Raw genomic sequence first — 22,731 nt, 5'->3', positions numbered from 1 at the left:
AGGACCATTACTTTTTTGTATCTATACGTTCTTGCTATCCAAGTGTTCTAAATTTTCTGATGTTCACTAATACGCCGATGATACTCAAGTATACCTTAGTTTTCCTAGAGACCAGTTAGGCACAGCAGTAGCTAGTATTAACGAGGATCTGCTTCGTGTGTCAGATTACGCAACAAAGCATTCATTAATTTTGAATCCAGAAAAAAGTTTGATGTTGGTGTTTGGTAAATCTGGAGTAGTAGAATCTGTGAGTCGCAATGTTGATATTACACTTGGTGGCATGAGTATCCCGATTGTGTGGCAGGCCATAAACTTGGGTTTAATTATTGACAATTCTTTCAGATACCGCAATTATATTTCTAAAAAAATTGATATAGCTTATCAAAATTTAAAATTGTTGTACTGTTTTAAAGACATTTTTAGTGTCAAATTGAAAACAACTCTCTGGGAGGCTGTGGTACTTTCGTTGTTAACTATTGTAATCCGGTTTACGGGCCATGTCTTGATGCGGTTGATATTGGTAAGGTGTAAAGGGTGCAGAACGCTTGCATGCGACTTATTTTTAATATACGAAAATTTGACCATATTTACCATAAATTCAAGGAATTGAAATAGTTTAGCATGCGTGATCGGGTCGTTTTGCAGTCCTTAACATTGTTTCACAGAGTAGTAGTTACCGGCAATCCTCCATATTTGTCCTGTAAGGCGACATTTAGAAGCGACATTCATAATATTTACATTCGTAGAAAAAGCTCTTCACATTGCCTGCCCATAATACAGCTTTATTTAGGAGATCGTTTACATATAATATATATTCCATGTACAACTCTCTCTCTCAAGATGTTAAGAATGGAAATATTGAGAGGGTGTCCTATACAGATATATTTTAACAACAATGCGAGGTGATAGTGACTTTTCTTTCTTATCGTTCGGTCAAATGTTTAATTTCGTTTATTTTTTGTTTTTATTATGCTTTAGTTTGTTCACGGATTGTTAGGATAGATAGAATAGGCATTCAAATTTGTTTGTATTCTAACATGATTTAAAAGCTGGGAATGTCGTACGGGACATTCATCTGAACCACCCCTTGAGGTTCTTCAAATACATAACTGTATTGTAACTAGCATTAATATGTTATTTGTTGTGTAATACGTAATGTTGGGGAATAAAGACAATTATTATTATTATTGTTATTATATCCTAGTTACTTACTTAGCTTCATGTGATTAACTAGATAAGGAGGCTTCCCGTAGTATAATACTACTAAATACACTAAACGGGGATAATATGTAATGGAAACATAATATCCAAACACAATATTGCTATAACCAAAATGGAAAAGAAATAGTGAGTCAAAAAGATATTATATTGATTTACGAGTTAAAATATTTCTTGTGCTGTAAAGATCATTCTCCAAGCCATAAACCGTACTACAAAACATTGTCACATGACCAGAAAAAGATACTTGCTCATCAATTACTACATCGAGGCATTTGACAGAAGCTACAAATGTTAATAGATGGTTTAAAATATTAATATTGATTTTATTTCTGCATAAAAGTAGCACATCCTTTTACTAAATAAGATATTAATACCACATTTAAATCAAATCGGAAGCATCATTTATGCTTTAAAAATGTGTTTTGTACAGACACATTCTCACAATACGTATTGAATGGATGATTCATTGCAGCTGCGAATATATGTTACAGGGAAAGTCGATTGTTAGTAAGAGTTGACTCTGCCTTGGTAAAGTCGACTCTTACTAAAAGTATCAGTAACAGTTGATTGAAAATATATCTATGTCTGCTGCGGTTTAGTAAAAGTTAATTCACAGATGCTGCTATGTGCGGACGCTAAAACTTTGTTTTTAATATCCCCACCACCAATGTGGTTATTGCAGTGAAATAATTAGCTTGCTTCTTTGTTTGTTGTAGTGCAGGTTTTTAAGACGATATGATATTATTGAAGTAAATGGTATCACAAAATTGATACATCCTGTCACAGACCAAGACAGCATAAGGTATTATGTTTTTGATGAAGACTTGTTTGGGATTCTTAATGAAGCCCACATGTCCATTGGACGTGTAGGAAGAGATCGTATGATTCAGCAATTGAAAGGAAAATGTCAAAATGTAACTAGAAAGGACATTTTACTATTTTTAAGCTTGTGCGAACCTTGTGTTCAAAAATTGAAACATAAGAAGAAAGGACTGGTTGTAAAGACTTTGTTATTCAAGGAAATCAATTCACGATGTCAAGTGGACTTGATTGACTTTCAGTCGCAACCTGATGAACACTTCAAATTTATAATGGTGTACCAGAATCATTTAACAAAGTTTGTTGTGCTAAGACCACTGAAATCAAAGACTGCGAACGAATTGTGTAATAATATCATTGATATTTTTACTTTGTTTGGCGCTCCTTGTATTTTACAGTCGGACAATGGCAGAAAATTTGTTAATAAAATTATGGACAGTCTGATTAATACATGGCCGAACTTCAAGATGGTGCGCAAAATGTCAGAGTCATGGTAGCGTCGAATGAGCCAACCAGGACATAGAGAATATGATAACCACCTGGATGCAAGACCACAAAACGTCAAAATGGAGTGAAAGCTTAAAGTTTATTCAATTTATGAAAAACAGTGCATTGCATAGTGGGATAAAAAGATCCCCGTATGAGGCAATGTTCAGTTGCTCCTCGAGACATGGCTTATCTAATCCAAAACTACCTACTGAGGTATTGCTAAATTTAGATACAGAAGAGGATCTTCAATGTGCAATTGATCAAATACAACAAAAACAAGAAAACGAAATTGAATGTAACGGAAATGGAAATCCTAATGAAAATGAAACAAACCAAAAATTTATCAAGTTGTGCAAAACTCGTAGATAATAGTGATTATCTCTTCACTGATCTAGAATGGTAAGGTAAACGCATGAAAGAAACCTCAGATCAGATTCATTCACTAGTAGAAAAAGGAGATGCTCGATCTATCCTTGGCGTGGTACTACCTCCAGTACCACATCAATGATGGATTTTATCGAATTGGAACAAGAAATGGAATTCTAAAGCAGCTTTTCTCAAGGTAATTTTTCCAAGCTAAATAAAACATCTCTGTCTCTCTCTTCCCCTGCCCATAGTATTAAATTGTTCAGAGTTCAATGATAATATTTTTTCAGGTTTCAATTCAGTAAATGTCCTACAAATATTATCCAAGAAAATGAAGTTCCTATGGATAAAACAATAGCTGTGAGGACTGTTGCAACTTCACAATCACTTAAAAGTGGACAAGGATTTTTTAAATGCTTTTGCAACACTAAATGCAAATCCATGAAGTGCATGTGTAAGAAGAAAGGTGTGCTTTGTAATTCAAAGTGTCACAAATCTTTGCCTTGCTGTACTAAATGATAAACATTTCTATCTGTATGTGTTATAAAGGTTTTGTATTTTTATTAGTTTTTTATAAACATTTCTATCTCTTTATGTATTAATAAAGGTTTTGTCTTTTTATGTGTTTTTTATTAGCTAGTAGATCTTTTCCTAGTAAAAAGAATTTTTACTACCTCAAGATAGTGAGAGTATACTTTCCCTAGGAATAGTAAACTCTGACTACTAAATGATGATCAAAATTCAACACTTCTCGCTTTTAATCAACGTTTACTGAAAAGATCAGTAAGAGACAACTTTACCTAGGCAGAGTCAACTTTTACTGCAGAATCGATTCCGATCTTTTCCTGTAACATATACATTACACCGTTTAATGTTCAGGAAATTTTATCTCACGCCCACAAAAATACAACGCTTACTTCACATCATTTGAAGGCAAAAACTTTTAGCCTTTGCCCAAAACATTATAAACACTGAGAACATATATAAACATAAAATATATGTGAATTCGAAGTCATTATAGCGGTTCAATAACCTCTACATAGAAAGTAATATTAGTTTCATCAATATTATTTACTTTCTATTAGTCATAGAAAGTTTTATTGTATATATATAGAAGAGAAGAAGATTAAAGAAATTAATAAAATGTCACCAACTTGAACTGCTTCCAGAAAGCATCGGATGCTGTAAGGAGACTCATTACAGCACCCGTTTGAGTACTGTAATAGCTTCATTCCTTTTATCAGTCAGCCGAACTGATCTTCGTCTGGCTATTGTAACAGAACGATCGCGGAAAAGCGTTATAAAATTAACCTTAGTAATTATTAAAGACAAATTATGCAACTTTGCAACGGAAATAATGAATGTCAAATATTACATGCGGAATAAAAGCGGCAATCAACAAATACTAATATTCCAATGGATAAATGTATTTTAAATAATGATGTAGCCTATTTGGATTATAAACAATGTCAACATAATTAAAATAAATTGAATTATTAAATATTTCGTCATCCACTGATATAACAAAATTTGATGTAATTGGGATAAACGAAACTTGGTCAACTTAAAATTATAAAAGCCTTATTCAAATCTGATGTAAAATTAATAACGTTATTACACATGGTTTTATAATTGTGATATTAATTTAGTTATGTTGTTGAAGTGATAATTGTAGTGTGAGGTATTATTGAATTGTTGAAACTATAGTCGGAGACAACATCGGCAACTATTCAATTAGTTAGATGATGCGTATTGAACATTGTCGAACTATGTCATTATGGACTAGATTCCCAGGAATGTGCGATATTCAATAACAATGCCATCGCGGAACAATTGTAATTCGATATTAATTAACATTGATTTCGAGAGAAGGATGACACAAAGCCTATCTATCAATACAACGATGTGCACTTAATTTGGGAAAATATTTATTAAAATTTCCATAAACTAATAAATCCCGTTTCTAAATTTAATATAAAGAAGTGTTCCAAAAGTGTAGTGAACTTGAATAAGTATCTGCACATTTCTGTCAGACTTTCTTTATCTCTGTCTATAAAAACTTAGTAATAAAAAAATTTACAATCAATAAAGTAATTGTTTCTGAAATTCTTTCGGAGGATTGTCTGCGAAGGTATTTTAAACAGAAAAATACTAATTACAATAAGAAAGGGCTGTAAGTTCCGTTTCTAGAGGCGAATATCGCACGAAAGACAAAGGGGGATCGTAACTTTCCTCAACTCCACTTCCTCCTCAAATTGTTTTCTTTAAACGGGGGGCACCCGGACTTCTTATTGCAGCGTTTATTCGACCCCGGTCCTTATTGCACGCCACCTCCGGGGCGCGTCTAAAACCGTAAGTAATCCCCTACAATTTCTCTCTCTCTCGTACTGCTTCTTCCTATCTTCTTTTTCGTACCGAAATTTTAATTTTCACCTTTTCCCCTTTTATTTCTTAAATCATCACGTTGATTACAATTTATGATTCATTAAATTAAAAATAAATTAAAAGGTCTGGGTAGGAAACCAATAGGTAAAACCACGAATGGCGAAAAACCACCGGATATACGGGAGTGAAATTCGTTGGCGTCGATTAAAACTCGTTCCAATCGCGTTAGATTTGATCCGATAAACGTAGAGTTTGGGCCCTCTGTCGAGTTCCTCCCCTATTGTTTAATTGCTGAATTGTGTCGGAACGGGCAGCGTTTCGAATAATCCGTACTAACGCTCGGTGAGTCTCGACGCCCGGTGCCAACGTTATATTGTATTTCAAGGCAAACAAATCCGATCGAGCACTCCGTCCGGACGCCACTGGCGTCGGTGTGCGCACTATTAACGTGAACGAACTTGCATCACAACTCGGAATGCATTAGTGTGTAGGGGATGTATCCGGATTGTGTAACAAAACGTATAACATTTACTACACCTCGATGTATCCTCTAATTAACTAATTACAATTGGAACAATTAGACTTTTTTAACGAAGTAATTCTAGGTAGATTAAGAAATACAATCTGTGTAATCAAAGTCGAATAAAACCGCACTCGGAACACATAGATTCGGAAAGTATTAAAGAGAACGTACACAAGCCGGAATACATTAGTGTAGTTTCCGGAGCCGCCGATTGGATATGTTACATCTACGTGCATCCGGCTTCGATAGGTATCAATCAGAGAAGTGCGAGACCAATACATCGAACCGACGAAAACCAGCAACCAAGTTTTCAATAATTACCTAGTTCCGAATGGTGAACAGAAATTCAATCCTGGATCTGATAGTAACTCACCGTTATACAAATGAAGTCGTAATAATTAATTAAAATGTTATCAAAATCTTATTTTAAGTTCAATTAATACAGTGTTTTTAATTCAATTATAAGAAATAAGGTTGTACTGCAAAAATTATAACAAAATTAACTTAACTAGAAGATATTAATTAACTTAAGATATCACTTTGATTACTAGATACTTCTACTTGATGAGATTATATGTTTATTTTACTTGAAACAATTTCAGGTTAAGGAAGTTTTTTCAATACACAAAAACAAACAAATCTAAATATTCGAAATTGCACAACATGACATATGTTGTATTATACATAATATATTGTAAGCTAAAAATAAAAGTTTACTGTGAATGTCAAAAGAAAGTAAAAACCATGAAATTTCTATTTGTAAAAAATAGATTCAACAAATGTGCTGAAATACCTATAAAATAAAAATACATCGATTTTTACACGCTAAGAAAAAGTAACCAAATATTTAGGGGAACCGCCACAATTTTCTTTCGATAACTGTTTGTAAAGTAAGTAGTTGAATGTAATAAACGTTTGTATTCATGGTTTTCAGTTATTATTTTTTCGATATTGTTTCCATATTGTTATATATTGTTTATATGTTGTTTCCATATATTCCATATTGTCTCCAACCTCACCATGAGAAAAAGCAATCCCGGAAAATTCTAATAGGCTTAAATAAATAAGGAAATTCTTAGACGAAATCATCGATAAATACGATAGACATGCTACTGTACAGGATTTGCAACGCATTGGACGACCGAAGGTTACAGAAACCCAAGTTAGAGCAGTGGTAATAATAATACTTTTATTCACCCATTAATAATAGAAAGAAAACAATCAGTAATAACAATAAAATAATAAAAAAGAAGTAATTATAAATTCTCTAAGTATTAATTCAGTCATGTAGGTGAACCACAAGGGATAGTTCAGGTGAGTGGTACAACCACTCTCTGGTTTACAAATATCGCTTGACCACAGGAATGCTAAATATATTAAGTACAAGCCTACAAAATATAACGGAAAAAAACAGAAAAAAAAAGACATAATATAAGTAATAATATTCAATAATGTACGCAAGTGCTTACAATTACAAAACGCTCATCATCATTAAGATTGCTCGTCAAACAAATTCTGAAATATGGCGCACCTGAACGCCGCTGCACTCAAACCCCGTAAACTCTCCGGAACGGAACCATAAAGCGAATAAATATTATAAGTAAAAGATCTTTCAAAAAAAGTGGTAGAGTGAGCCGGTGGAGCAATTAAATTACGCTTCTGGATATTAACGGAATGAATGTCACCACGAAATCTAATCTTCCTTAGCAAATATGGCGGATTAACGGTACTCAGCAATCGGCGAAAGAAACAGAGAGATGAAAGCAAATAACGACCACGCATATTTAACCAATTTAGGTCTACTAAACGATAGGAGATTCTATCATATTTACGAATGCCGTAAATAAATCTTATGCGAGCATTCTGCACTCGTTGGATCCTATTCGCGGTAAAAGCATCAACACAGGGCCCGTATACCCGCGCACAGTAGTTAAACAGTGACAAAATCAAACACTGACAAAGCATTTTCTTCATAGCAATACTGAGAACAGCTCTAAAAGTATATAAAACCTTCAAGTTACAGAAGGCAAGACCAATTATTTTAGATATATAAGAGCGATATCTGAAGGAATTGTCCATCAATAGCCCAAGATTTTTTTGGTAAGAGAAGTGAAGGCAAATTTTACTTCAAATTTTGTTCAAATAGCAAAGGAAATATCACAATGATGCTCCGTTATGGTCTGAGGGTGTATGACGGTGTTAGATGTAGGTTTACAATCTGGTGTTTATTGACAACGATAAACAACATAAATTATTTAATAATGTTAAACAGCAATATTATCATAAACCTAGATCTTTCAGCAGGACAAAAAATCAAAATCATCGAACCCTAAAACTAGAGTATCTGTTGGTCCATTTTGACAAAAACGTTAGATAAAGGACCTTTTTAAGCTAAGAGGACTTCTTTTTTAATAAAAACATTGCATTGTATGGTATAAAGAATCGAATAAATCAATAGTTGAAAAGATGATGTTTTATTTTGAATCAGTGCTATAAATTTGTTTCGGTGTATAAAACCCTGATGACGGTTTTACAACAGGTTGATAAATATTTATTAGGAGTATCCCATTATTAATCCCATTATTATTAAACCAACATAAGGTATGTGATATTGCTAAACATAGTACAAATTCTAACATTGTCGATACCGCCGATGCAGTAATATTGCATATTATTGTGCTTCTTATTGTATCTGTCAAACTTGAAAGAAAATATCATTAAAAAAGTGGAAACTATTATGTAATATGGAACAGTGATTTCTACAATGCATAGATTACATATCGCACCTTGCACCGCGACCCTAAGGATCTATTGCACCCCGATAGATAACATTATCAAATATCACCGTGCAGTCTAATGCTCTTAACGAACATTAATACCTTGATCGGTGAAAAGTCATCCAGATCCTTTGGGGAGATAAACTGCAACCCAAAAATCGAAAATCTGATACGATTAACACCAGGGCAGTAGCATAAAACATGCTCAACCATCTCCTCGTCCTTCTCACATAGTCGGCATTCAACATAGTTGGCTAGACCCAACAAGTTGAGGTGTGTTTTTAATCGGCAGTGCCCAGTAAAGACACCCATTAGAACTTTAATGTTGCTACGAACAAGTCCTAAAATATTCCTGGGTTTGACAGTGGCGATGTTAATAGACACCTTAGCATGTCTCATTCCAGGAGAACTGGTCCACAGTAGGCGAAGTCTTTCTTCAGCCCACAGTCCAATCCTATGTTTGGCCATCGCACATGATACACCAACTGCTAGTTCTGGCCCCACGAATGCTTTAGTGCTGCCCTCTCGTGCTAGCTCATCTGCCGCTTCAGTGATTTCTACTCTATTCGCAAATTCTTGGAATGTTGAGAACCATTAGTGAAAGAACCTTGGTATAGCTACAGTGACCGTCAAAATAAAGGGGTTCCCCGCTTGGAATCGCTTACTGCCATAGTGTTTAAACTAGATTACGTCATAAACCCTTTCATGCTTTTTGTGAGGCTTTGACTGTTGATACCGCATTCTTTCATCATGAAATAAAACTGATCCCTAAAAAGAGTCATAGGAATTAGCTACGTGGTCACATAATGATTCTGTCATTAAGATTTCTAAGATATTTTCATCATTTTCTTCTTTGAGGAAGCTATAGAGGATTGCACTCATTCAGTTCTGCTTGCATTTCTTGTGATTCGGATGACCAAATTTTAATATAAGATCCACCCTACGTACTTTGAAAAAGAGACAGAATATGGCAGCTAGCATGGAAGTGTTTCTTGTTGTTCGAAGAAGCCAAATTTCATATTAGTGACAACGTGAATAAGCAGAATTGTGTTATTAAGAGTATAAAGAATTTCTGTGAATTGTGGTCCCTTACACAATTTCCTCCAAAAGTAAACGTGTGGGGTGGGGTATTTCACAGTTTGAGGCTTAGTCTATATTTTTATAATGATCAGAGGGGTTCATCAACAGTGATTGTGGCCAACTGAACTGCATCGTTCTCAAAGACATGAATTCATCGTCATAGTTAAAACTCGCAAATAATTCATCGAAACTATTTTTGCTCATCCGATAATACATCCTCGGAAAAAGCTTCCTAGGATATTTTAAAAAATCATAATGTATCTGATAAAATTGACCTTTAAGCAGTCAATGACATATAAGTGTATGTACCCAATATTTTTTGCGCTACATTACACAAGCGGACTCCACAAAATCCATTATGAACTGAACGCAAAGAGCAGTGAACGGTATGATTCATTTTATGACGATTGCAGTTTCTCTGTCGCTGCGACAAAAAGGCATAGTGCGCGCTTAACTCTATACCCATAAAAATGTGTCAACGAACTATGGCTTATATGGTGAAAAGATTTCCCACATGCATTGATAACCAAACATGGCAGATCAAAAATTTTGTGCTTCAATGTCGTAATGAAGTAATGAGCAAATTATCAAAATGAAATTAATAAGAAAGCTGATAAGATATGTCAACTTATTTGGATTCAAGATACAAAATGAATTTTTTTGATGCTGATTTAACTAATGAAGCAACTCTAAAAAGAGGATACTTTAATTAATAATTGGCGATATTTCCAAAAGGATCATTCAAGAAATCAATTTTATAGCGAATTTTGAAAGTTATCGATGTAAATTGCAACATCGAAAATTTTATCAAAACATCAAATATTGTTTTCTCAAAATGTAAAAGTTATTTTTCAAAACGTGTTGGTTCATTGGAAAGGGGACACTGTTATGAACACTTTGAAAGATATTCATAGTCATATTTCAAGAAATGAATTTTATACGAATTTTGAAAGTTTTCGGTGAAAATTGCAACATCAAAATTTTTTTTAAAACTTCAAATATTGTTTTCTGAAAAACTAAAAGCTATTTTTCAAAACGGTTTGTTGCATTAAAAAGAGGATACTTTAATTAATAATTGGTGATATTTCCACAAGGATCCTTCAAGAAATGAATTTTATAGCGAATTTTTCAAGTTATCGATGAAAATTGCAATATCGAAAATATTATCAAAATTTCAAATATTGCTTTCTCAAAAACTAAAAGTTATTTTTCAAAACGTGTTGGTTCATTTGAAAGAGGACACTCTTATTAACACTTTGGGAAATTTTCATACTCATATTCCAAGAAATGGATTTTATACGAATTTTTAAAACTTAATCGGCGAAAATTGCAAAAATTGTCGATCATTTCAAAAATTTATTTCTCAAGAACTGAAAGTCATTTTTCAAAATGGCTTTTTGCATTAAGAAGAGGATACTTTAATTAATAATCGAAAGTGATAACAGCGACAGTTCTGTTAGTAATGAATGTGATGATGAATTACAAGCGAAGAGAAGGAAACTAGACGAAACTGCAACGAGAGATTTTATATATCGTATTGGGATTATTACAATGAGGTTGCTAAAGAGAAACCTGACGTAAATAAAGTTGTATTAAATGAAAAAACTCCTAATGAGGTTGAACTTGATTATTATCTGCAGTATCCAACACCTAAAAGAGATACTAATTCCTGTGAATGGTGGAGCACAAAGTAATAGGTTATTAATATCCGGCCAAAGCCGGATAGTTGCGGGATATCTGTTCCACCACTACTGCAGATGATACAGAAACGACTACGTCATAACCCAGGTGGGTGAAATCTGATATTTAAAGTCTTAAATACAATCGACATAATTCCAAAGCAGATGAAGCATACGCTATATTAAGAGCATTGAGAAAAGCGTATACGAAGCGCTAAAAGTGGAACCCTTCGAGATCACGTTGCAGCAAAATATAAACATTACAGTGCACATATAATAAATGTAGTCTACTCGGAAATATAGGTACTTTTCAATGCTGTCGTTCATCCCATCTTCACTAACGTCTTTTTCAACAACGCTGTGTAATTACTAATTACCATGTACTAACAAACTTACTTACATTACTTATTTTATTTGAAACCCCGGTGACTTTTTCATAACTAGGTTTAATAATAAATTGTATTTGTCTATAATCAATTATGTTCAATTTAATAACAATTATCCAATAAAAGCACGAAAGTCGTTAAGGTCTTTTTCGTATTACATATTACTTGTTTTCCAATAACCGCGTTGATTAAATTTATTAATCCCAATATCAAAATAGATTTAAATCATTTACTTGTCAGATCATAAATGGAATTACTAAATAAATGAAATATACCATCACTTGAAAATTTCCAATCATGAATAGAACAGATGTTTCCGAGCTGTTCTGGGTCGCGAACGTAGTAAGTAAAAAGTCCACAATATCCGCTCCGGTCGAATCATCGTTTATTCTTTCAACGTTCGTCCGATCATTCCTCCTTTTGTTTTCCACTGGATACACTTCCGCGCAACGATTGACCCGGATTGTTCCCATTTGTACAGCTTTTCCATCCGCTAGGAAACGATTTTAAATTATCTTTTGATCTTTTTGTTGTTATCACATTTAATCAACTTTAATTTTCGATTTCATCACAAAATTCAAATAAAAAAATTCTGTATAACAATAAAAATTTTATTCTTAAATTTATGATTTACTACAAAATTAAGATTATGATTTATTTTTTCTTTTTTGCTGCCTTAGTTGCTTCTGTCGCATTTTAAGTCGGTAAGCGAATAATGGCCTAAAAATTATTTGATTTTGCGGAACCAAATCATGTGAATCTTCGAGATAAATCTCGTCTTGATATCCGTTTAAAACTTGCGATAGCATATTTACGTTTATATTTCCATAATCATCGACGATTTCATCTTGTACGAAGAAAATTGGATTGCTTTCATTAAAAATTTCATTAGGAGTTGGAAAAGTTGTGGATAAAGATACCCATTCAATCAATATTAATACAAATATGGAGTGATTCTAGAATAAGAAGGTAATATTAAGTTTTATATGTTAGTTTTATAATATTCAAGAAATTTTTTAAACTTACCATTTTTTTTAAATTAAATTACGATGTATTTTATCGCAACACGCAGTTAAAGTAAATGGTAAATAATGTTTTCCAAGCCACTTATATACTAAAACGATGTATTTTTCGCACTTCCCCACTAATTGGCATAGCCAATAATATGTTTCAAGAAAATATCATTCACATCACATTCCATCGTTAAGGTTGTAATATTATTTTACGTTCGATAAATGATTGTTGATGTCCTAAAAAATCGTAGAAATTTCTAAAAAAAAATTCCAGTTGAACAAAAATAAATAAACATTACTCATGAATGGTTTCATAATAACCGTGATTCATCTAAATTATTTCTATTTAATATTAATTTGGTTTATTTAAAAAGAAATTTGCGTGAATCAACATTCGATTGCTACATAACTTTGTTCAATTGTCCTATTGACGTTGAAACTGGTCATCAATTGACATTGATAAACGGAACATCGAACTCGGATTAAGTTTCAATAATTGGTGAAAATGTTATACACCGTTTCGATGAACGTGTCGCATCTCATTCGAGGATACCGGAACTGGGATTCGAGGATTTTATAATTTAATATAAAACGAGTTGGAACGAAAAATGGTGAACCGGATGGCCCACTCAATCTGCATAGACGTCATCCATGGTGACACGTCGCGACATGATTGATAGAGCCCGTGAATCGACTTTTGTATAATAAAAAAAAAATTACTGTGCTGGTGTCGTTATTTGCTGAAGGTTTTGTGGATTGGGTTCTTTTGACGAGGACGTTGAAGTGATAGCTAAAAGTCCTTGGTGTTCCTTTTTTTGTTCCCTCGAGCTTGAGGAGTTATTGATCGTGAGTAAAAGATAATGTACTCGAATAGATAGGAAATGTCAATGTACCCTGACAATTGTGTGATCTAGCGAATCAATTTATTGATGACGAGCGAACGTAGAGGTGTTAATGGGCAATTAATATTCGTGGCATTTAAATTGTGTTAGTAGAACGCCGAGCCGACCATTAATCTTGCAGATTTTTATCGCTCTTCCCCTCCTCCAAACGTAATCCCATTAAACCTTTTCAATTTATCCGCCCGTAACGAAATGTAAATGGGTATGTAAATGCGAAACGTATATGGAAATCGAGTCTAGGAAAATTATATCGCCGAAAATCTTTATCAAATAAATGAATATTTATGACCGAGAGCTTCGCGCGTCGGATACAATAACCGTAATTCCTAATAATCCATTTTCCACAACGCCGTAATGGATGTACCGCGATTTTGTCACATAACTCGTCCAATTATCACAGTGATTTCATAACCCAAACAAACCAAATACAAAACGTCTATGTTTAAAAAATGGTTAAAACGATAAAACTTAATTTAGAACACAATGTGACAGAGGGTTTAACAAGTTGGCCGTTGATATCTCTGTCTAATTAATTCCACGTGTAGGCCGACTTCAAGTGACCCAAGTGGAAAGCTGCTTTTCCGGGGAGGCCAGACGGCCGATGTAACTACCGCAACTTCGGTTGGAGCGAATCCTAACTTATGCAACACGCCATTAACTAACTAACAAGTTTAATTCGGCACCATCTTGGATGTCTTAGAGGACCGGATGATCTCACAGTTTCAGAAGAGTTATAATTGGACAAGACAACCATCTAAAACTACATCAATCATAAAAATTTTCATAAATTTGATTTCAAAATTTTCATGACTCTTAAAATCCGGTTACAAGTTTATAAGATATAATAATGGTTGTTTATGTATTAAGAGTTGCTGATGATAAGATATTTTATATTCAAGCTGTTCTAACATTTTCCTCCCTGAACTAAAATTGTAAATTTGTAGGTTGTTGACGCTTTTGGTATGTTTAAATCAAAACAAATCTTTTTCATAATATAGCTTAATCAGTTATTTGACATTATTTGAACACAAACGAATAATGCTTATAGATTTTGTAATTGCCAAAATATTAATTTTAATAGAACTAAAACAGTTCGTAGTAAATAATATTTCAGGTGATTACTGTTGTAAACTAATTATAAATTTATTACATCACAATTCTGTGAACAAAATTATTCATAACTTGTTTATTATGAAACATGTTTGCTAATCGATTAATGTTAAATGTTTAAATGTAATAAAATACGTGGCCAGATTAATAAATAATTAAAGAATTTTTGTTTTTAAGATGCATTAATTCTTATAATAAAAGGTAGGATGCATTGACTTACTATCTTACTATCTAACTTATTTTATTGCTTTATCATGTTTTATTGTTAGTTTTGGTTGATGACGAGATTTAATTGTCGCCTTTTTATATCATTTGCACAAACAGTATCAAACAAACACGATATTGGAAAGCATGAAGATGGTAAAAGTATAGATGCTGATGATATATCATTATCTTTAAATAAAACGTGGCAGGATAAGGTGATAGATATTCTAGATTCTAGACATTGTTCTACACAAACAGATGAAACTTCCTCGTCTCATGGAACACCGTAAATTCGATGCTAATAAACAAATAAAAATATTGAAGACATAAATTCTCAAAAATCACTTTTGGCAAAAATTACAGTATTTAACCCTGCGAGGATACTATGGGGTCCACCAGACCCCATTTATTCTTATAACTTCGAAGTACTGTTACTTGGGATTGTTCATTATCGTGTTTTCGTCAAAAATGATGCCCTACAGTGCCTTATGTCTACTAATAATGTAAGGTGCCCTCGAAGGGTTAAGTAGAATGCAATTTAACCAATTTGGATCATGCGCTTGGTTTTATGAGACAGTCGCATGCTCGCGGAATATTCCGCGCTTTGTGATAGAAGCTTTGACGGCGTGCGAATTAGTCCGCGCTTTGATGCAAATGGGTTAATTGAACTTGAATTACAAAACAAAGAAGAGGTGCTACTCTTATAATTTTTCAGTCCATCACATATTTTAGAATTGACGATTATTGACTTACTGCTATTAAAGCTATCAGCACAAACAACTGACTCGAAAAGTACCTCGAAAAACTGTCTAAAATAATTAAAAAAGTGGTTACACGCCAGATCAGGTATGGAATGCGGACGAAACAGACCTTTTCTGGAAGCGTATGCCAAATAGAATATACGTAGCTAAATCCCAGAAAACTGTCAGTGGGTTCAAGGCAGCCAAAGACCGTGTAACCTTTTTATATTGGTCTAATGCGTCTGGAGATCGAATGTTAAAACTATTGCATCAAACATGCTGGATTAATACTATCCGAATTGAGACCATCAACTTTGAATGTTGGAGAACTCTTTGGCTAGAATGTGTAAAAAAATAAAGATTATGTGCCCTCTAATATAGATCAATACCCTAACATCACAGCCTTAGCTCATGAAATAAACAGAGAAGGATTTGATGATATTGTCTGCAGATATCGATGAATTACTAGAGGATAACGCACTTACCGATGATGAAATCATTAGTTTAGCGCTTGGGATTCCCGATGTTAAAGAATGCAGTGAAAATGACGAAGAAGGACTACAACTGGCTGCTAAATTAGGCGATCGTTTTCAGAAGCATGATGCTATTTAGGAGAGATCTACCAAATTTCAACGAGACATTAAATTATTAATGGGCAGTTATCGTGAATTGTATAACGGTCTTATAGAACACAATGATCGATAACAAAATTTGTGACATTTAGTGGTTCTCTAAAGCACTTGTATATGTACCATTTGACCGAGCTCCAGTATGAAGTTCCAAATTATACGTGTTAGTTATTTCAGACCCGGACTTTGTTCGGAGTCTCGTGATCTTCTCTATCTACTGAATCGCTTTGAAAGTTATTGTTACTGGCAGAATTCTCTTCACATATCATTTTTCGTGCTACTTTCTTTAGTTCGTATTTTGTCAGTTGCCAACATATTTCACAAGAGTCCGTAATGGTGGGCGTAAACTGTGAATTTTCCCTCTAACACTATTATTAACGCAGTGATCTTCCATTAATTTTCTTTTTACAAAATGTTTAAAACATATTTATGTGCAAAGGTTAACTAAGAAAGAAAAGCTAGTGTGTAGGTGAGACCAGTTCTGATTTTCTTCGAAACGATGCGAGTTGAGGCGGAGAAGAAAAATACATTCATACGCAAATTAGTAAACCAAGTGTTGGGCAATTTGTTATAAAATTATCCACACAAATCTTAAAACTTTTAATAAGTTCAATGACGCCAGAATGCACTTGCGATCATAATTTTTAATTGGTTATATCACAAAATGCTTGTAACTAGTAACAACAAAATGCTTGCTAATATTATTCCATCGTAATTGGAACTTAATGTTAATGTGCCTTGTTCATCACTTACACCGCCGAGATTCTGTGAGATCTGCTCGTGGTGGTTATACAAGAAATGAAGAAGAATCAAGTGCATGGAAGAAATCAGAACTTCATTGCTTCATTCTTTGCGGCTTTGTTTAGAGCTATCTGGGAACAATCGCCATTCTCCTTTATTCCCTAAGAAGGTGGGGTTCTCTTCTCCTTCTCTTATCGTAGCAATAAAATGAATACAGATCGGTACAGTTTATGAGAATCAGTTTATATTTTAGCATTTCATTGGTGTTCCAATTCCTTCCACTACCTGCATCTTCAGTTGTGAAAAACTCATTAAAAGTTGGAGTTGGGAACTTTTCAAAATGATATGTTAGTGAAATTGTTCAAGATAACTGTATTAGGATAATAGTTCTGTCCATTTTTTCATTCTCATACACTTTGTGTTAACCAGGCAAAAATACCAGTTAGATGTGTCTTCTGACAGGTTCAACTATACCATAGGAAATACGTACAGAAAATGTTATGTTACGCTTTTGACATCTACAATATTAATTTATGTATTACAGTAGTCGAGACGAGCCGAGACATATCAACAATATGATAATATACCAGTTAACCTCAAGATGGAAAATTTTAACATCAACAATTGTCACAAAACAATTTGTTGGATACACAATGAAATTCTTTAACATTAAATCATTTGATACAAAATTCCTTAAAGTTTGGTAACTTTTCTTTGTATTTTTTGTTTTTGTTTCTAAAACATTTCTACATCGCACCACTTTTTCAATTATTTTTTTCTAAGATCGCACTTCGTCTAAGCAATTTGGTTCAGGTTTTCGGAATACATTTTTAATGAGCATAACAGGGCTTCATACTTAAACTTTATTCGCACACTTGTTAGCAACAATGCATTGATACTTATTCTAAATTAATTTTGAGAGAAACTTGGCTTGCGACTAAGGTTGTTATCTCATCGGGTTCAATATCAGTCTCGAAAATCGTCAATGAGACTAACTATTTTATGGGAGTGTACGAAATAATTGGAAGAGTAGAAATGAAGTTTTCAAGATTTAAAAATTGTTTATGAATGCAGGTAATTGGCTGATTTTTCCAAGTAGATCTTAACTATATAAAAAAGAATCACACAACTTTTAAATAACTATTTAAATTCTTAATAAAGTAATTTTCGATTCTTTGAAAACATATACACATTGAACCCTTGAATATTTAGTTAGATAATCTCAGAGCATCAAATAAAAAATTTAGAACCTTGATTTAAATAACAATTATGTCGTGTAATAAATATTAAAAAATTATTTTTAAATCATTTTTGATAATGTGTATTCTTGGTACTAAAATATCTTTTTATCTTTGTAATTACAATAACACAACACTTAATAAGAGCATTAGTCTCGATAAAACATCAAAACCGTTTAGTGTTTAAACTACGAAAGAAATGCGTTTATTAAATTTATTTAAATTGATCGCAATTTGTAGTTTATATAATTTAGGAAAAGCGGCGAATATTTTAGGAGTGTTTCCAATACCGAGTAAAAGTCATGATATTTTGGGTAGCACGCTTTGTAAACATTTATCAAATCTTGGACATAACGTAACTTATATTTCACCGTTTCTTCATGAATCCCAAAAGGATTTCCACCATATTTATGTTAAAGAAATTGAAACAATCAGAGTAGGTAAGTAATACTCTAATTTCCACCAAATTATTTTTTCTCAATTTATTAAAATTTTTAGATCATATGAAACAAATTACACAAGGTAAGGATAGCACACTCGGAACGATGCTTCGTTTAATCAAATTGATAGATATTTCTGATTTGATTTTTAACAACCCCGAAGTTCAGCAATTAATCAATTCAAAATCAGTCCTAAAATTTGATTTATTAATACACTTTATGGGAATGGATTCAACTTTGGCTTTAGCACACCATTTTGACGTACCGATAATCATATTTTCACCAATTGGTGGATTTCCCCACATAAATAATTTAGTTGTAAATCCAACTCCTTTTTCTTACGTTCCAAACGCATTATTACCTTTTACCGAAAATATGAATTTTATGGAAAGAACCATTAACACAGCGGTTACATTAATGTTTCCCCTTCACGAAGCTATAATGAATTGGATATCGGATAAATCACTTGAAAAATATTTACCCGGCTCATTACCAATGCAAGAAATTAAAAAACGGATCGAGTTGGTTTTAGTAAATACTCATATTAGCACGGAAAGTCCTCGACCTTACGTTCCAAATATGATTCAAATCGGCGGTTTTCATTTACATAATCCAAAACCTGTCGATGAAGCTTTAAAAAATGTATTAGATGAAGCAAAAGAAGGATTTATTTATTTTAGTTTCGGCACAAACGTAAACGTTAAAGAACTCGGCGAAAATGTCATGGATATTTTCAGGAAAGTTTTGGGAAATTTGCCTTTAAAAATCATTATGAAATACGAAGATGATTTTATGGAGAATAAACCGGACAATTTTTATTTAGAAAAGTGGTTTCCACAACCTGCAGTTTTAGCTCATCCAAACGCGAAATTATTTATTACTCATGGGGGTTATGGCGGATGTACAGAAAGTCTTTATTATGGTGTTCCAATGGTGTGTATTCCATTTTTTGGAGATCAATTTAAAAATTGTGCTGACGCCGAAATAAATGGCTATTCGATTACGGTTAAATTAAATGAATTAAGTGAGAAATCATTTTCTGAGGGTTTAAATAAAGTTCTTTACGATGAACAGTAAGTTAATTAACACCATATTTAATTGTAAATATTTATTTATTTTTTCTTAGATTTCAAGAAGCTGTTAAATTTAAATCTGAAATGTATCGAGATCAACCTATGCATCCAATGGATAAAGCTGTTTATTGGATCGAACATGTTTTAAAGCACAAAGGAGCTAAACACTTAAAAATTAAAGGAGCTGATTTACCGTGGTATCAATATTTATTGGTTGATGTATTTTTGTTTCTTGGATTTGTGATATTAATTGCTTGCTTTATTAGTATATGTATCATGAAATTTCTTTTTAGAAAATTATTTGGTGCTAAAAATAAAATAAAAGTAAATTAAAAATATCGTGACAAATAGAAGCCTTTGTTTATTGAGAAATTAAAAATTTGATTATGTAAAAAAAGACATACATATTTTATAAAAATATAGATAAAAAAAAGAATTTTTCAATGTGAAGGTTTGTAAGATTGTAGTTAATAAGTTTTTGCAGTATATCTTGAAGTTATTTGAACTAAACAAAAACTGAAACTGGAAATGCATGTTGAGTAGTGTTTCCTTCACTTGTCCTAGATACAACAGGTGTTCTCAATACGCGCTGGTCACAATGACATCTAGATAGACAAAGCTAAATGGTATAAAAAAAGTAACTTTCTTTAATTCAAAAGGCAGCAGAATTGGTATGTTGCTGCATTAATAGTAATAACAGTAGTGATGGCAGTACTCAAAGTATAAGTCCGATTGGTAGTTGGAGATAATCACTGTGTTCTAATTTGCTTCCCTTACGATGGTTTGTGTTTTACCACTGAATATCTATCTGTATGGTGGTAGCCGAACTACCTTTGCTTTCTTGACTGCCAATTCTCTGTTCTCCATTAATGGTGGAGCCCATTTAAAAACCATGATAGAACTAAGTTTTTTATTGTGTTTAGTTTAATAAAACTTCTCCTTAAAATTAAGTAAATCAATGAAGTTTTCCAAGATTTAGTTGCGCAACAATAAAGTCTTTAGTCTCCTTTATGTAAATATACTTTTATTTCTTATTATTGTGATTTTTCTTGTATGTTTTGTTACATTTTACATTATAAAATTAATTTTTAAAAAAATTTTTGGGTCTAAACATAAAATTAAGGTCCGCTTTTACCACCTCTAGTTAAACTGGTCGTTAGTCTAACTATAAGATAACGTTTATCTATTAGTTAACTGCGAAACGACTTTTACCATTTCGATCTAACTAATGGATAGGCTATCTAGTAGTTAACGTAAAAATCTAGGGGAATATTATAATGACTGTTGGTGACCACGTGTAAAAGAGGTATTACAGGTTTCTATCTCCTTTGTCCGTCGGTAATTCTCATAAACCTGTCAGTTCTGTTAGTGGCAATTAACGATCACGAAAAAATAAAAACAGCAAATCAGACCGAAAATCGTATTCGGGGGGCAAATTTTAAACCTGAAGAAATAACACTTTTACTTGACTTGGTGGCGGATCATAAAAATGTCCTCAAGAATAAAAATAGTCACGTTAGTACGTAGAAAATAACGTTTGGGTTTTGCAAACAACAAGGAAAGGTAAAAGTACAATCAAAATACTAACTAACCTACTATGTATTTATAAAAGATTGATCTGCTTTATATGGTGTAGTGTCCAATAAAGCTGTCCAGGATACCTATAACAAGTTATTAAAGAAAAGATTAGAGTTAACAACATTAATGTTAGAAAATGAGATGGAAGTAATAAAATTGAAAAAAGAAGTGGAGATAAAAAAATTAAGAAAAGAAAAAGACAGTTAATCTATTTTTTAAATACTTGTTGACGATATTTAAATAATAATAATGTACATATTATTTATTGTAAATAACGCCTTTTTTATTATTTTTTTATAATAATAAAGTTTATTTTTATAAGTTCCGAAAATAATTGATAACTACTAATCTTCTATTATTGACCTGAAGCTAATGATTCGCTGATTCCACAAAAGTCAGCTACAGCCAATAACATGTTGCCTGTAGCAAAAAAATCTTAAAGTAAGCAACAATCTATTTGAAACAGGGATTGCAGAATTTCTAAAAAAAATTAATTATTAATTCTTCTACTGATAAAAACTAGGTACTATACATATATAATACCTCCTCGTTCATGGTTTGATGTCATTATCAATTTGTGCTAAAATGTTGTGAAAACACTCCTTTGATAATTGAAATCTGTTAATAAATTCATCAGTCTGATGGTGGACGTGGTCTATTCTGTCTTTTATTACGCGTCCACCCCGAATGGGAAATAGTCGAAATAGATAATTAATTTCCTCCAAGATTTCTTGCTCATCAATTTCAAACCTTTCGAACTGTTATAACACGACAATAACACCGTTTTAATCACTATTATGGAATTATGAGCGAACGTGAGCGTTTATTATGATTTTAGGTTAGATTTATGTTATGCCACCTGGTTAAAAATACCTTGAACCACGTTTATCAATGAGGTAAATATTTAACCCGACCCCCAAATCGATAGTTACGGATAGACCGAAAATAACTATTAGTTAGCGCTATCAACAAGGTAAATATGGTGGTAAAAGCCGATTTTTGCGTTAACCATTAGTTAAAGTTAACAACCACTTTAACTAGAGGTGGTAAAAGTGGGCCTAAATTAAATTAATTAAGTTTTCACATAACTCAAATTAATAGGCAAAATTTTCAGTTTCCTTTCTCTTTTAAATAATAAAGATTGCAATACTAACATTCCTTTTTTTCTGTTAAAATACATCATACAACCATGAACTCATATCATCGTATCACGAGCCATATACTCTGAACGATGCGTTAGCCTGGGCCGTAACCATTACGGACCCGGACAGATACACAGTATTGCTCTCAACGTTTCCTTGAGCGCGCCCACGGTTTCATCCGTATCCGAAGGGAAAA

At 32.8% G+C, this 22,731-nt stretch overlaps 2 protein-coding genes and 1 long non-coding RNA gene across 7 annotated transcripts in view; 1 reads left to right on the top strand and 2 right to left on the bottom strand.

Moving 5' to 3' along the window:
- The window catches only part of LOC111424234 (tenascin accessory), a 595,836-nt gene that overhangs the window by 360,971 nt on the left and 212,134 nt on the right, over window positions 1–22,731 (bottom strand). The gene's annotated exons all lie outside the window — the stretch shown is intronic.
- LOC139431824 (uncharacterized) lies at window positions 12,316–13,860 on the bottom strand. Of its 3 annotated transcripts, none has more exons than XR_011641858.1 (3): window positions 13,038–13,860; window positions 12,752–12,995; window positions 12,316–12,681 (listed from the first exon to the last, which is right to left on the bottom strand). It is a non-coding gene; the product is annotated as an uncharacterized lncRNA (long non-coding RNA). The 3 variants fall into 3 exon arrangements; XR_011641859.1 differs by having other exon boundaries at window positions 13,060–13,860; XR_011641857.1 differs by having other exon boundaries at window positions 12,752–12,975; window positions 13,038–13,853.
- On the top strand, window positions 18,394–20,883 carry LOC111429401 (UDP-glycosyltransferase UGT4-like). 2 transcript variants are annotated; one of them, XM_023065321.2, is made up of 4 exons: window positions 18,394–18,742; window positions 18,801–18,824; window positions 18,873–19,815; window positions 19,869–20,883. In XM_023065321.2, exons 1-4 carry the CDS (start codon window positions 18,502–18,504, stop codon window positions 20,146–20,148), a joined length of 1,488 nt encoding a protein of 495 aa, XP_022921089.2. In that variant the 5' UTR covers window positions 18,394–18,501; the 3' UTR covers window positions 20,149–20,883. The 2 variants fall into 2 exon arrangements, with proteins under 2 accessions (XP_022921089.2, XP_022921076.2); XM_023065308.2 differs by having other exon boundaries at window positions 18,395–18,742; window positions 18,801–19,815.

Source organism: Onthophagus taurus, chromosome 11, assembly GCF_036711975.1.
Source record: "Onthophagus taurus isolate NC chromosome 11, IU_Otau_3.0, whole genome shotgun sequence".
NCBI lineage: Eukaryota > Metazoa > Arthropoda > Insecta > Coleoptera > Scarabaeidae > Onthophagus > Onthophagus taurus.
This window is presented reverse-complemented; position numbering and strand designations above follow the sequence as displayed.

Coding starts and splice junctions, on each gene's coding strand:
- LOC111429401 (XM_023065308.2), top strand. CDS start 18,502: ATGCGTTTATTAAATTTATTTAAATTGATCGCAATTTGTAGTTTATAT. Junction 18,743..18,800: donor AATTGAAACAATCAGAGTAG/GTAAGTAATACT, acceptor TAAAATTTTTAG/ATCATATGAAACAAATTACA. Junction 19,816..19,868: donor AAAGTTCTTTACGATGAACA/GTAAGTTAATTA, acceptor ATTTTTTCTTAG/ATTTCAAGAAGCTGTTAAAT.